The sequence below is a fragment of the Eublepharis macularius genome, chromosome 1 (genome assembly GCF_028583425.1).
Source record: "Eublepharis macularius isolate TG4126 chromosome 1, MPM_Emac_v1.0, whole genome shotgun sequence".
NCBI classification, from domain to species: domain Eukaryota; kingdom Metazoa; phylum Chordata; class Lepidosauria; order Squamata; family Eublepharidae; genus Eublepharis; species Eublepharis macularius.
In genome coordinates, this window is record NC_072790.1 from 145,371,218 (window position 1) to 145,388,132 (window position 16,915).

The 16,915-nt window shown below is 38.5% G+C and overlaps 1 protein-coding gene across 1 annotated transcript in view; it reads right to left on the reverse strand.

The window, feature by feature from the left end:
* Positions 1 to 16,822: 16,822 nt before the first annotated feature.
* The window catches only part of TRIM67 (tripartite motif containing 67), a 49,800-nt gene continuing 49,707 nt past the window's right edge, over positions 16,823 to 16,915 (reverse strand). The window contains exon 10 of the mRNA XM_054985630.1: positions 16,823 to 16,888. Coding sequence (XP_054841605.1) covers positions 16,823 to 16,888 — 66 coding nt within the window. The remainder of the gene's footprint in view (positions 16,889 to 16,915) is intronic.

Here is a 16,915-nt window from a genome sequence, read left to right on the forward strand (position 1 = left end):
AACTTTTAAAATAAAAATAAACAGTAGGATAGAAAATAAGGCTGTCAACAAGCTCTGATTTTTCACCATTGCAAGGCAGCCCCTTCCTGGGATTCGTGTGCCAAGACTAGCCATCAATCTACATTTTTTGGCAAATAAGCTTCCTGCCTGAATTTTTTTTGTGACTTGGGTTAAAATAGCCTGAGCATGATTTAAGGCTACCTGAACTCGGTAAAGAAATGTTCTCTCTTTCCAACCTCCTGCAGGGAACAAACTCAACTTAGAGATGTAGGGAATCCGCCTATTCCTGAAAGAGCAGTACTGGCTGTCAGTTTGCTTCCGGGCACAGTTCTGTTGGTTTGTTATAGCTCTAAATCGCTTAAGACAAAAGGAGTTGAAGGACAACCTTCTTCAGTGTCAACTTCCCTGCCAGCTAAGGTCATTGTTCCAAGTCCTGTTCCACGTTAAAGGGAATTACAAAATAAAGACGAAAATGTTATCAAGAAAAGGAACATTAACTGATAAGGAAAATATTTAAATATTTGTAACCCGCGCTGAGCCTGTGTGCAGGGATAGCAGGTTACAAATGTAATGAAATAAATATTTACTTATAGTTTGTCTTTCTCACCAGGACTCTAGATGGATTACACAGTGTAATTCAATAAGGTCAACAGCAGGGACTTTCAGTAAGCAATACAATAGGGTATAGATTGCAGAACAATTTGAAAACAAGCTGAAATCTAATACAGAGGTGAAACAATGTTGAAACACAACATAAGCATTTTTGACATGACATAATGAACAAATGAAGTGCACAATAATATAGTCTAAAATCCCTATACCTTTACTGATGCATCTCTTCAACCATTTCCTTATAACACGGCCCTATTGCCTGTGTAAGAAAATCCTCCAGAATAATTAGGTTTTACAAAAAGGCAGGAGATGGGAGCTTTCCTGACCTCTTCAGGCAGGTAGTTCCTTAAGATGAGAGCCACCACAGAGCATGCACATGTACAGGCAGCTGTTGATTTTACCCATTTGTAGGATGGCATCTGCAGAAGGCCCTATTCAGACGAGCGAAGCTTCCGTGGCAGAGCATAGGCACTCCTGCAAATAGGAGGGGCCTAGGCCATGAACAGTTTTGTTAGCCATAAACTTGAACCGAGCCCAGTAAATAATGGGCAGCCACTGCAGTAACTGCAGAATGGCAATAATATGCATTCTCCAACTAGCTCCGGAGAATAATTGAGCTGTTGCATTCTGCACCCAGTGGAGTCTCAGAGTTGACTCTGAGGGAAGACCTATACAGGGTGCATTGCAGTAGTCAAGTCTCGGTGTTACTATGCCATGGATCCAGGTGGCTGGGTCAGCTGTGTTATGGTAGGGACCATTTTCCAGGCTAGACTGAGTTTTAAGAAGACATTTTTTGCAATTACATTAACTTGCTTCTCTAGCAGCAGCACTGGGTCCAATATAACCCCCAGGCTCTTAATGGAATCTGCAAGGGTCAACTGAACCCCATTTAAAGTTGGGAGCACAATGTCCTTCAAGATTTCTTCCTTTCCAACCATCGTAACTACAGTCTTGTCTGGGTTTAGTTTCAATTTGTTTGCTTTCAGCCAACTGACTGCAGTTTTCAGGCAGTGACATGAAACCTACTGCATCACCATGGGACTCAGAGAGAGAGAGAGAGAGAGAGAGAGAGAGTTGGGTATCATCTGCAAATTGATGCCATCCAATTTCATAGCTACAAATTATTTCTCTTAACAGCTTTATATACAGGCTGAATAACATGGGGGATAAGATTACACAGATTATACCTGTGGAACCCTGCAAGACTACCACTACCCTGCAGATAGCTAGTCTCCAACAGCAAACTTTTGAGTCCATTCCATGAAGATTGATTTGACCCAGTTCAAAGCAGTCCAAAGTCTCTGATACCCACTTTTGCCTCCAAACACCTTGACAGGATAGCATATATCATGGGCTGCAGATAGATCCAGGAGGAGCAACAAAGAAGCATGGTCTTTGTCTACATCCAGACAGAGGTCATCCACTGAAGCCACCAGAGCCATCTCCGTCCCATAGCTCAGCCTGATACCAGAGTGAAAAGGATCCAGGGCTCCATAATTATCCAAGGAGACCTGTAGTTGGTTTGCTACTGCTTTCTTGATCACATTGCCAGAAAGGGCAAATTAAGAGACTGGATGATAATTAGCCACATCGTTTTTGTCTAGGGATGATTTTTTTTAAGTAGTAGGTGGATAACTGTTTCTTTGAGTGGCCAGGGGAAGGTGCTGTGGATTAGTAACTGATTAATGGAAAGTTGACAATAAACGCATTTTTTCCGACTTAGTCTAAAGACTTACCTCAAATGTTGGGAAATAAAAAATTCACACATGAACTTAGGTACTAATATTCATTTCCTTATTTACATGGCTGGGAGCTTTCTAGCCTCTCACAGTCCAAATCCTAAGGAAGGAATTCCTTTTTCCTTCATCCATATCCTGGGCACACTTTCTACCAGCTAAAAATTATATTAGAGTAGAAGCTTTGTTATGTAGCACTCATATGGAATAGGGGTTGCCAGTTAGTCAAATGTACTGGCTGCATACTCAAACTTACTGCTCTTCTACTCAGAGGAACCAGCAGTAACCAAATCTCACCTCCTTGGGAACACCGTGTTGATGGCCCCCATCCCTAGTGGGTCCTTTTGCCTGAAGCTACAAAGCCATCCTATCCAGTAGGCAGACAAGCAGGCCACCTGCCCAGGACTCCTTGGGCAGAGCTGGCTCCTGACAGAACAAGGCAAGTTGAGGGGGAAGGAGGCAGCTGAAGACGCTAGAAGCACTTGCTGTCAGAAGCCCAGCAGTGGCTTAAACTGGCCAGTGGGAGTGGGGAGAAATGTGGCCAAAGACATGGGTATGGTGATTGAGCAGGAGGAGCATGCACTAAGTGAGGCCGATTTACTAATCTAGGTATCAGAGCTTTTATTGTACTTCAGTAGTTCCATTGCCTCTGTGACACCACGTTTTGTCTCTTGGGCTTAGCTATGCATTAATATCTCAACAGCATTCCTTTTGCTGGCTGCAAGTCTTTTTTTAGAGAACAGTACTGAAGGAGTGCTTGCTCCCTTATGATCCCACCTGACCACTTTAGTCAGCTTTGGAGGCTTGCTTCAGGTGCCCCCATCTTCTGAGACTAGGTGAGTGGCAATCCAGGAGAGGGCCTTCTCAGTAGTGGCACAAAAACTCTCTCCCCAGGTTGCTTTAATTTCTCTTTCTGTTGCTGTCTTCCACCTGCAAGTGAAGATTTTTTTGCAGCACTTGGCATTCCCTCAGTGATCTCCCTCCCCCCCCGCCCCCGCCACAATGTTTTAACTTGTTTTTATCTTTTGTATTTGTTTTAAGTTCTGGTTTTAAATTGTCTTGTTGCTGTATTTGTGTGCTGGTTTAAATGGTTTTTAAGATAAGGTTTAATTTGTATGTTTTAATTTGTTAGCTGCCTTGGTAGCCCTATGAGGGCAGAAAGGCGGGGTCAAAATCTTGTAAAAGTTGTGAACTACTGTGATTGGTGATAGCCAGTTTGGTGTAGTGGTTAAGAGCAGCAAGACCCTAATCCAGAGAACGGGGTTTGATTTTCTACTCCTTCGCTTGAAGCTGGCTGGATGATCTTGGGTCAGCCACAGCTCTCTTAGAGCTCTCTCACAGGGTGATTGTTGTGGGGGTAATAATAAAACGTACTTCATAAACTGCTCTGAGTTGATGTTAAGTTGTCCTGAAGGGCAGTATATAAATTGAATATTGTTGTTTAATGTTTATAGTTTTGTTTGGTGAAATCTTGTGAACTACTGTGAGTGGTTATAACTTTTATAGTTTTATGTGTTTTTAAGCCTGTATTTATTGATGTTTTTGATGTTAGCCACCCTGAGCTAGTTTGCAGGGAGGGTGGAATATAAATCTAATAAAATAAATAAATACAGTTTTGTTCTCTGTAGAAGGTTTAAGCTAGCCTCCTGGGAAAAACTGAATATTTCATGGTTGGGAAGAATTTCTGCTGTTAAAATAAACATATTACCAAAATTGAACTTTTTGTTTCAAATGGTGCCAATTCACATAGATGAAAAGATTTTAAACAAATGGCAGATAATAATAATAAATGATTTTATATGGAAGGAAGAAACCAAGACTATGATTTAAAGAATTAAAGGATGAAAAAAAACTGAGGAGGATTGGCAGTACCGAATATTAAATTGTACCACCAGGCAGCTGCATTGGTTTGGATAACCGACCGGATTATAAATCCGACTACAAGACACATTAAATTGGAAACAACTGATGCTAAAAAGGGTATTCATAAAAATCACTAAAATCCATTCAAAAAAGCAAGATGGCATTCACATACTAAGAGATGGACTACTTAAAATATGCTTTCAATGCAGATATAGATTGGGCCCACCAATTTCGCCACTGATATCGCCAATAAATGCTCACTGTGATGCCATCACTAGAAACACAATTGACCAGTTTAGCTATGAATTTATGACAGATAAGCAAGGTAATGTGAAAACTTGGCAAGAAATTCAAGCTCCAGGGGAAAATAATCCATGGTTGATGTATCGTCAAATAGTATCTAAGCTCAAAGAACAAACTCTCAAAGAAGGTGGCAGATTAAGAGAAAAAGCAGAATTTGAATTACTAATAAGCGGTGACCAGAAGCATTTACTAGGAAAAATCTATACAATTCTACTACAACACCACCCAGAAACGGAACACATTAAAAAACTGTTATGTTAAAATGGATGAAAAATTTTGGAGAAACCATCTCCATGAATCGATGGGAAAATCTATGGACCAAAGATATTAAATTTACAGATTGCCAATTGCTAAGAGAGAACTGGTATAAAATGTTCTTTAGATGGTATATTGCACCCAAAGATATTGCGAAAATTAGTAAGGATTATAGTGGACAGTGTTGGAAATGTCAATACATGGATGCAACATTTTATCACATGTGGTGGACATGCAAGGAAGCATGAAAATATTGGATAAAAATACATGGAGAGATGCAGAAGATTTTCAAGCTCAGGTTTGAGCTGAACCTGTAAAATATGCTATTAAATATCTTACCAAATAATGTTACAAAAGAACAGGGAGATCTCTTCCAGTATATGGTGACAGCCGTGAGTACTATATGTAGCAAAATGGAAAACAGATTCTTGCCCTGATATACCTGAGTGGATAAACAAGCTGTATGAATATGCATCAATGGCTAAATTAACTTCCTATGTGCACAATAGACCAATATCGGAATTCTGGAAAAAATGGAAAGATTTCTTTCATTACTTAGGTCAAAACTAAGATAAATTAAGGTAATCATAATATAGAGATAAAATATGGAAGAGATGACTGATTAAAAATTATTGATATTAAAGTTTGGGTATAAGCAATCAAGGCGAGGGGAAGAGTATTATATAAGCTAGTCATGCTGTTACATATTTTGAATATACCTTTCTGTTGTAGCTCAAATGTAACTCAACTGTAGTGCTTTTTATTTTATATAAGTTTCTATGCACTTTCTACTGTCATTTCTGTCTTTTCTTTTTAAATAAAACTTTTATTTTAAAAGAGCTAGGTATAAATTAAATATTTTTCTACCCAAGCTATGAGTTATACCTTGATTTAACAGTGAGGTGAAAAGTCATCTCACCACTAAGATTTCTTAATAAAAATAATTGTAAAATAATTGTGAGGTGTTAACAATTCTCTCCCACAAAATCAAAGCATAACCCAGATACAATCTGTACCAGATTTTAGGCTTCTTGGATCTCAATGTATATTTTTTCAAATACATTAAGCTATAATTTGAATCACCCTTTTTCTCATAAAACCCTGATTATAGTCCACACTTTAAAAGGAATCTAATTTCTGCCAGCTCTGGTACATCTGCTCCGTGATTTGTGCCAGAAATTCATTGATCACATTTTTGCTTTCTTTCCAAGATCAATAGCAGCCAACAACATAACCACACACTTTTCCTTGTGTGCACAATAACATTTTTTCCCCGGTGTATCTAGGTCAGAGCCATTTTCACCCCCAACCTTTTGTGCAGGCTTCTTACCATTTTCATCCCCAACTTCCATTAATTTCATTAAAGCTCACATGGAAGAATTTACCTGAGTATTGGGTCCACATTCCTTAATATGAATCAAAATATCATTTAGTACAGAGGTTCCCAAACTTTCTGTTATGGTGACTCACACATCCAAAGTTACTTGGTATGAGGACCCATTGACGTATTATAATGTGAATTTTAGACCTTAGCTCTTTGGCAGCCATTGGTTTTATGCCTTTTAAGTTTTGTCTTTTTTAAAACCATTACATGAGGTATCCAACCAAAAATGTACTTAATAAAACTGCCAAAGCCTAAGACCCATTTTCACAGGATTTGCAAGCCTACTTTTGGGTTGAGACCCACAGGATGGAAAATGCTGATTTAGTAAAAGTTGTCATTGACTAAACCCATTTAGAGAAGACATGAACACCATAGTATTTTAGCAGCAAAAAAGCAAGGTAACATCACTGAATTTGTTGGCAGTGTAATAAGAATTTATTTAAAATCTGTAAAACAGCATAAACTCAGACTTTATGTTTTCCAAAAGGGTAATACACAAAAGATTGACTTGGGACAATAAGACAAAAACATTTTGATTCCAATTCAAAAAATACAAACTTTGCTACAGGTAGAAAATTAGAAAAAGTTAATTTTTTTCCTCCCTGCTTGATCTGGTGACAAAGTTAAAAGATGTACATTCCACCAGACCTAAGGATACAATAGATGGTACATGGAAAAAAAACTCAAAATGTCATGATTAGGGAGGGAAATCAGAAAAAAAAAATAATTTTCTCTTATGTAATCAGACATGAACACAACCTGTGAATATCTTTGCATTTTTTGCCAACATTTATTGTCTTTCATGCTTTTTATAACAACTCGAGAAAGAACAGTAGTTCTACCGCATGCATTAAATTTTATAACATTTTCATCATACTGTGTCTCCTGGCTGTGCTTCCATTCACTATTTTTAACAGCTTAGTATTTTTATTGACAGCATTTATATGATGCAGGGTTATCAACTCCTGCAACACCCCAAAGGGTTCCTCTGTCTTTAACAGCTGCATGGCTGTAAGAAATTCCACTTACTTGCCTTCCCCCTTCAGAGAATACCTGCTCTCTGCCGCACAGTCGTTAAAGGCAAAAGGCTGTTGGCATAGCTAAGGAAACAGCCATGTTTCTGCATTACATTTTAGGGAGAAATCACAACCCAATACGAATTAGAAGTTGCACACACATTCCGAGATTCCTCTTTAAAATGTAACAACTGAATGGTCTTGTTTCTTAGGTTAAGGCTGTGAATACTCTTTCAGGGATAATAAAGACTTATGATGATGCATAATAGGTGGCAGGTTTCTTTCTTTTTTTTTCAAAAAAGATCCCTGAATTCTTCCATGTGGGAAGGACTTTTGAAGTTTGGTATGCTCACGGTGATTTATGATGTCATGCTCAACATCACACTGGGTGTCCTTTAAAAAAATAGCTGACCACCTCCATGGAAAAATGTTAAGATGTAAAGGAAATAGTGCAGTCCCTAAGTAAAATGTTTCCCCTGGAAGACAATTTTGTAATTGCTTTAAAAGCATCAGAAAATGTTTCATCAGAAAATGGTCCTCTGATCAGTTTGTACAAGTAGTTATCCATCGTAATCTCTTCTAGTTAATATGAAATGCTACTTGGTAACAAAGGCTGGATCAGAGGACATGCAGAAACTTATACTTCCCGTGATGTGCATGTCTCTCCATCTGCACTGAAATAGGCACATGGAAGTCATTGTATAAATGCATACAAATATTTTAGATGTGGCATTAGAGAGAGGGTGGAATCTAATACCACATCTAAAATCTCCTGCCGTGTAGGGTTCTCTCTTACTTATGTTTATAATTTCCCATAATTGGGCGTTGGGGTGCCTAATTCCTCTACTGTGTATCAAAGGAGATAGCTGGCATGTTCTGAGCTTCAGAAAGTAAAAAAGCTCCCCCCCCCCACTTCACAATTGCTTGCTTGGATAATTTTGTCCCCATCTGGCCCACATGCTACACTATAATGCGCTGCTTCAAATATATAATTCTCCTACTGAGGCCATTTTAAAAGGCTTCTGCAAAGTGGTGCTCCATAGCAGAGTGCAAATTTTGAAATGTAATTACCATACAGATGATACTAATTGTACAGAGAATCTCCACATGAGGAGTATATGGTATGGGAATGAAAACTGTCCACACAACTGGGCCATCCAAAAAGATGGACATGGGCAATCATGTGGCTCTTACAACCTGGCTGTCACCCTTCTTCCCAACAAGGTACTGATCATGTGTGTCTATTTTGAGAACCTTAGTAACCCCTACATGGGGATTATTTTGTTAGGAACAAAACTGTGTGTACATAGGCTAATCCAGCCCCACAAGTAAATCCTTTTAGATGAAACACATACACATCTTCCATTATTGTATGAGAATGCAAAAGTCTTGATATATATGTTCTCTGGAACATCTCTGGGTATCTAGCTTGAAGAAGCCTGAATATTCTTATTGCATTGTAACAAATTTGAGCTCAGATTTGCTGTTCTTTTTGATTCTCAAATAAATATTGTCAATAAAAATAGGCTACTGTCTTTTAAAAATAAAATTGATTAAATGTTAGCAATAATGAGCCGCCTTTCACCTCCCACTTTTATCATTTGCTTGATTTGGTTTTTAGACTGTGGAAAGACTCACTGAGATTATGAAGAGATTTTATTACTGCACTCTACCACACTTCCTATATTTCCCCCTTGAGAGCTGCTGTGAATGTAGTAAAGGCCATAGCAAGATTGTACCATAACTCTGCCCCACCTGCGTGATTCATTTTCACCCTTTGCTTGGTAGAAAGTTAGTGGCACACCTTGTATTGAGCTTCTGCTTTATATGGAGGCCTCCGTTCTAACTCCCTCAAAAAAGAAGGGGATCATGTCCATGAGGCTGATGTACATTTATGCCTCAGGATGGTGTATGTTATGCTGTATTCCACTACCACACAAAGAGGATTACCTCTCTGATAAATATACAATCTGAGTTTGAGTGTTGCAGGTGAACAAAAGCTGTAATGCCCTGATTGCAAAGGCAGGCAAATGACAAAGGCCTTGCATTGCGTTGGGCTGCTGAGTCTTAAATCTTTTCAAATTCATTATCCTTATTTAAACAAGGAGGATAAAAGTCCAAACAGCATATTTCCTCTTGCTCTAACATCTGTAAAACTTGGAAACCAAGTGCTCTTCTTTGCTGAACACATTTAAAAAAATCTACAACACTATAACAAAACCTGATCACTGACCAATAACCAACTACAGCAGAACATTACAATGCACTATTTACACGAAGATGGATTGGTATGTATACATCATACATTACATTACATATTAATACTTCTCCTCTTAAACTGATATAGCTCATTTCCCCCCCTTTTTTTTTTTTGGCTCGGTCCTATATATTTCAGGCACAATCTCATCCAGAGTTAGACATGCTTAGAACCACTGGGATCAATGGTTTTAAGAATACCTCACCTTTGATAACAGCCTTCATCTATATATTCTTTTCATTATACAGTGGTAATTAACACAGCCTTTTGCCTGTATTTTCTAAATTGGGAAAGTCAGATTTGCATGCAGATACCACCATCATGTTTTCATTACAATTTCTCTTTTCCAAAGAGAATTCCGCCCCCCCCCCAAATCAGAATGAATGACAGATTGTCAGATAGATTTACATCAATAAATCCTCTGTTTTAGGCTCACTTTCTCTCGGAGGAAAAGAAGCCTCTGAGCAACTGCATAGTCCTACAGCCTGTTATATTTCTGTATCATTTTCCCTACTTCACTGCTTCAGGGATAATATGGGACAATTTTGTCAAAGAACTAAGAGGAAGAATTACAAAGGATAATTATCTATACTGCATGGTAGCATGCTGTAAATTAACACGGTCTAATGGTTTTCTAAAACATATGCTTCCCTCCACCCCTCAGTAATAAAGGGCAATCTAAGATTGTGAATTCAGTATTCAAAAAATTGGGAGGAGGGGTGTTAATATATATATATATATATTTTAAAAAACCCTTTACCTATTTACTAATAATTCCTTTGAAATCTACATGAGAATAATCTATGGAAGCTCAGCAGCAAGAGAAACCCAACAGGAAAGCATTTTCCCTGAGAAGCTTCTGTCATTGGTTCTACTCTACCATAGGCATGAAAGAGGAAAAGGGATCAACAAGGGACCGTTCCGAACCCCATTTTGCCACCCAGCCATTTATTTACAAAGACACTCTTCATGTTTCTCCTCCTAGTTTGTCTACTGGAGGAGTTTGCAGCTTATTTTGCCCCAAGCTGCACTTACTTCCATTTCAGTTCACAAAGGTTTATGCAGGAGATGTCTGAAAAAGCCATATGATTCTGGCAGATGTCTTTGGATCCTATGCAAAGGGAGTGGAGGGCATTTTAAGGGCTGTTTCTAATATCAAACTTCTCTATATTGTTTTTTTTCTTTTTTTAAAAAAAACTAGGGAAGCAGGCAGATAATGGTGCATCTTTGTAATACCATAAAGTTAGGTTATCCAAATGCCAGAAAAGTTGGCATCTCTGAAGGTTCCAGCATTACAAAAATGCATTTCTTTTGCCTTTACCCAACACACTTTTTTCCCTAAAATATAGGGGGTAAAGATACCAAAGGCAGGTCTGCTTTGTTTCTAACCCAAGATCTTTTAAGGGGGGAGCACAGCTTGTGGGATTTAGGCTAAAGGACTTGAGTCATTTATCTGCACCTCAGTGGTCTTCTCCCAGTTTTTCTGGATGATATTAGCTCTAGGTACATATAGGTATGTGCTTTATAGTCATACCTGAGAATGCAGAAAGTATGTACAAGCAGCCTGATCACCATAGGAAAAGCATCACAAAGATACTGTGCTACAGTAATTCAGTGAGGGTGGTAGTCTATTTTATTTGCTCAACTATGATCTTTTCTTGTCTCTTTGTCCCTGTTCCCACACACAAGCGATGAGGAGTGATGAGACAAGGAGAGAAACATGAAAAGAAGTGACACACAGATTGGTGCTGCAACTTTCAAATAAGTTTAAACATAGTAGGCATGACTTGTACTCCTTTAGCTGTCTGAATATTAAACAGTGTACAATGAAGTTTAAGGGACAATATCTGTCCCAGAATTATATCAATTTCCCCATTTCAACCTAGAAAGAGAATCTTAAATGGGGACCCTTCCCAAGCTAAGGCTACTGACTGCATTCATTCTTCTGAGTACATAAATTGAAGCATACCAAAGGATAAACATAGGTGCAGAAAATTATGCTCTGTCTTGTTGCTATAAGGCTTTGGAAGTCCTTCTGTTCCTGGCACTCCTTTATTTCAGGCAAATGGCTGATTCACCCAACTACTTTTATGCTTTCTTTTAATCTATGCATTCTTTTTTGTTTCTGCACTGACTGAACAAGCACAGAGCAAATCATTCATGTGAATCAGGTGCCAAGAGCACAGACCACCATCTTGTGATCAATGCAACTAAAAACAAAAACCCTGTGAATTCAGGACAGCAAATGATTTTTGGTATCTTTCTTGTTAAGTTATACAAAGTGGCTATATGAAAACTCCCATGCTCCTCCAACTGTCTAGATATGAAGGAAAAAGTGGGGAGAGAATTTTCTAATGGTTAAAGGTATTTGTGTTCAAATATGATAATATTCCTAGCAGCTCTTGTTAGCACTTGGACCTCTTCATACATTAAATGTTTTGGAAAACATTTTTTTTAAAAGCATGTACCTAAATATTAAAAAATTGTATGTGACATAAAACCTGTGTCATACAGGTAAGTATGAATGTATAAAAATACCTTGTACTGAAACGACTGGTCCCTTTAGCTCAGTGGTATCTTTTCCGACTGGAAGTAGTTTGCCAGAATCCTTCCTAACATCTGAGATCTTTTAAATGGAGATGTCAGGGACTGAACCAGGAACCTTCTGCACATAAAATATGTTCTCTGCAGCTGCTGGCCCTGGCTGGACATAAAGGCGAGATATAAAGATTGTAAATAACTAACTAACTAGAGGGTATAGGAGTTGGCTGTTGGGCGTAGTCTATGGCAAACCCACTGTTGTATAATGTGTGTGTGAAAGGACTGTTGGTTTTAGTTGAAAAGCACGCTAAGATTTTGCCCAGTATGCTCCTCTCTTAGAATTAGTATTAGGTGGGACACAGAAATGGTTTTTTTCCACAACACTAACAATTTCCCTGCCTATTGCTTGTGTTTCATTTGATTTCTAAACTTGCAATGTACCTTCTTCAGTCATTGTCTAGTCATAGAGCAAGCAGAAACACATGGAACACTTTAAAAATGCAGAAAAATATTTAAAACACAAAGAAGCATAGTAAGTGTACAAAAGAGGTTTCAAATCCATTTTAAAATGTATAGCAAGGATGAAAATTGCTAGGGAATCATCTGAAATGGTTGGAAGCTCATTCATAAAACCTTAAACAAACAATATTCTTTATATCCTTTAAAAAACACTTCCTGGTATTAAGGTTATCACAGGACATTTCTTAATATAAAAATGTACAGTTTGAATATGGCAGTCACACAACCATCAATGAGTATAAACTTTTCATTATGAGGGATAAGCACCATTGGGGCTTCTGCATTTCATAAGCTTAACTGTGGTTTTGGCCCTGAATCACAGAGCCCTGAAACCCTCTCATTGTGCTGTCTTAAGTGGTGTTACACCCTACTCAGTCCATTGAAGTCAATGAGCTTAGAAGGGTGTAACTGCTTACAAAGGCACTGCCTGTTGCACCACATTCCCAGTCCCCCCACCCACCAACTGCCTGGTGACTCACACTTAGACACATCTTATGACTCAAAGGGCAGAGAAGTTGGCCCACTATTTGGGAATCACTGCTATATCACCAATCCCTATTACGAAGAACTTCTGAAATTGAATTTATCGCTACATGTTCTAATAGAAGGCAAATTCACAGTGAGCAGAGTCTATAACATGCTAGGTGAGGTAGGCTTGTAAAAGACCCCGCAGGACTGAAAAACAAAACAAAACTGGACAAAAATATAGCAGAATTCTTAAACAAGAAAGAAAAGAAACAGAACACTGCTCATTTCAATGCTGCACAATCACACAAACATTTTCAAATTATTTACGCTAATAAAAATAGCTAAGTGATAAAAGAAAACCACCTTTGCTTGCATACTTAACAGGGGAAATATTTACTTCATCACTGCTATTCTCTCTTTGCCGGTCTCAGTATAAAAAGAAGCACTGTCTATATGCCTCTTGTGTAATTGGAGGAGGAAGAGGAGGAAGCAGGGACTGGAGGAAAGAGTGGCCAGAGATATTGCATGTTCTTAATCAGGAATTTTCCCTCCCATTTCTGGAACATGGGTTGTTCCAGTGCTGTACTTTTTAATTCCTTCCCCCAAACTCTTTGTTATAATGGCACTTTTTCCATATGTAAATTTAAGTTTCATATGAAATTGCCAGCCAGCCAGTTACATGAAATGTTTTTATGCAATTAGAAATTGTTGCGTGAAATCCGACCACTGGCTTGCTTCCAGCAAGATCTCCATGCAGTGAAGATCTCATGGAGTGGGACCTTCTCACTTAGCCTTCTGAAATTCTGCTCCTGGGGATCAGCAAGCCCTTAGGAACAGCACACACTGAGAGTCTGCAGAGAGAGGGGAAGTCAGCAGAAATCCCACTCCCATTCCAAAGACAGAAGTGCTTTTCATTAGTTGGAACCAAGCAGTAGGATACAAGTCACTGAATCCCTTTGATGGTATAAACTTGGGGATCACATGTGCTTCTGTTTCCAAATAGATGCATACAATCGTATGCCCTGGATTTCCATGCACTTGAACTTGTGATCATGATATACTCAGACCAGAAATAATGACTAAATATTCAGACATATCACTGGAATGGAGAATGCCTGTCATGCACTGTGAGCTTTGCTGGACAGCAAATTTATATATGCAATGACATGCCTAGTCACCATGATTCTGAAAGGCTGATTTAGATAGTATGCTACCCAACCAGAAGTTGTCATTGCACTTGCATTTCTGTGAAAAATGCAATATGTGGGCCAAGAGCTTACACATCTGAGTTCATGGCAACTTCCATTTTCTATGATGCTCAGAAATTACATATTGTTTTAACAATGTAGATGTAACATGATTCTTGCAAGTAAAAAAGCTCCCCCCTTCATATCTGAACTATCCCAACATCTAACTAAGATATATTCAATGACTAGTTCTGTCCTATAGGTAAGATGTCATGCCAGACAGAAAAATGAATTGGTTATTTATGAAGTTCTTGGGTGTATTGAGGACATACACACACAGAGAGACAAGAACTAAAACATACAAGCAGAGGCCTTCTGTGCTGCACCTGTTGCACGTGCAGGACGGAATACTTGAATGGTAAAATAACGCATCAAGGATAAGGTTCTAGAATAACTTTTAAATGACAAGCCTGATTTATAACAAGTATTTCAAGTGGAGAGCATCTAAGCATTCAGCCTCCCTCACATGAAGCCTGAAATGTTCCAGTGCCTCATCAGACACATCATGTAGGCATCTTCACATATGTTTTAACTTTCAGCTGACACATGTGTGTTTCCAAAACCTGGCATATCTCAAAAGCCTGGTCAGAAGGTTGAATAAATAGTAAAATAATACTAAACAGGAAGGTATGGTGAAGTTAGATAAATGCTTGATTGTACAAGGTATCACCTTGATTCTGAGAAGCAGATCTTAATACCAAAGTTTATTCATACCCTTAAGCACACCCTTTCCCCATGTGCTCAGAGGAGGGCACGAGCACAGTTCCTGAAATATGGTGATCCTGATTTAAACAGTTTGTTCATTTGGGCACATCATTGATGATACTGCCCATCCCTGCTCCAGCATGAAACATCTTTTAGACACTCAAGACAGCTCATCAGTTTTTATTCTTCTTTCTGTTTAGGATGCTACTCATTGGATGCTTGGAAAAGAAAACCATGAAATAACCCTACAGGGCTTGAGAGCCATCCAAGAAAGCAAATCAGTGCACCTTAATGTTAACCCTGTAAATAGTATTACTGGATACACTGACAGAGCACATATCCTTAAATGATGAGTACTTGCTTATGTATGCACTCCTTTAGAGTGTGACTCCTGTGACTCCTCCAAGACTGCAGCATTTACTGTTTTCAGCAAACCCTGGGTGGAGTAACTGGTCAGTGCTCTACTTCTCAGTCTGATTGTGAGAAAGTGAGTTTCTTGATAAAGGTATGTCAGTACCACAAGGCTCTTTTCTAGGAAAAGGGAGGCCAAGTTTATCATTTATCCCTCCTCCATCTGGAATATTTTGCTATATTTGTGTCAAGGATTTTGTTTTGTTTTTTGCATGTGCAGTTCACATCAGCACAGACCCCCAGACTACTCATTAATAAAATATGCATCAGAATTATCCATTTTGCCAAACTGTAATAAGAGGGTAGGAAGGAGGTTGATACAATGGCAGAAGGCAGGAAAATGAGTAAAAGGGAAAAACATAAGCATCGTGAAAAGAGGTTTGGGATACATTATTCTTCACTACATTTGAGATTTATGTTTCAGTTATTCCAGATCTTCAAAGTGTCATTAAACTGATCTTTGGTGACTTCCAAAGATCTGCTATGCCTGCCACTTACTTGCTAAAAATATGTCGTATCAGCCACTATAGCAGCTCCCTGTAACAAGTCATGAAGTTATAGCACCTTTGTATGAGCCTTATTCACATGTTGTAGACAGATACACAGGTGCATACATTGGGGACCAGGGTATTCGTGATCGATTCTGCAATCACAAGAACTATTTTGGAATAAATAGTTTGAGAATTGCAGCAAATATTGCTTTTGAAAATTAGAGCTTGTTCACAGTGAAATCAGTAAGAGTTATGCTACTGACTGTCCCCAATGAGGTCATGCTCTTCTCTATTTTTGTTCTATTATGCCCAAGGTTGGAGAATGTAAGGGACATACAGTCCAAATGGCATGTATCCTATCTTAGGATAGAGAAAATTCTCCAGCCAAAGAACCCTCCTCTGACATAAATAATTCTTCCACTGGAGAAAGAACCACTTCAGTTGGAAGAAAGATTCTTCGGCTGCTAACAGTCTTCAAACTTTTCTCAGTGGAGTAGGATACATGTCAGCATCTCCTTTGGGGCAGAATCCTCTATCTCTGTTTGGTTAGCCCGCAAGCCATGTAGTATGTAATCAACCACAGCAGTACATCACAATCAAAGACTAGATTGGAGCAAAGTATACCCACAAATGGTTTAATCCAGAGAAGGTTAAATTGTAGTCACAAGATCTGAAGTACTATTAACTTTCTCTGGCTTGTGTGCCCCATAGCAACAATGAACTATTTAAAAAAAAGATGAGGGTTTTTTTTAAAAAAAAAAAACCTTTCTCTGAAGTGAGCGGTCTAATCAGATTTCACACACGGACGGCTGAAATGCATAGGAAGTTCAGTGATAAGCACTTCTGAAAAAGTAAAAAATTTAAAGTCATGAAGGAAAAAAACCAACCAGTAACCTAAATATAATAACCAATTTTGATTTTGACCTAAACTAAGAATGCTTTTAAAAAACAATTTATGTCCATAATCTATTTGGAAAGATTATAAAATCCAGCTTAGATTTAGGCATCAGGAGCTCAATTGTTTGGCATCTTGGGAGGTCTTATAGTCTGAGGTACCTCAAGTCCTGTGTGGAGAGTCACCTGCAAGGAGGTAAAAAGGAACAAAGA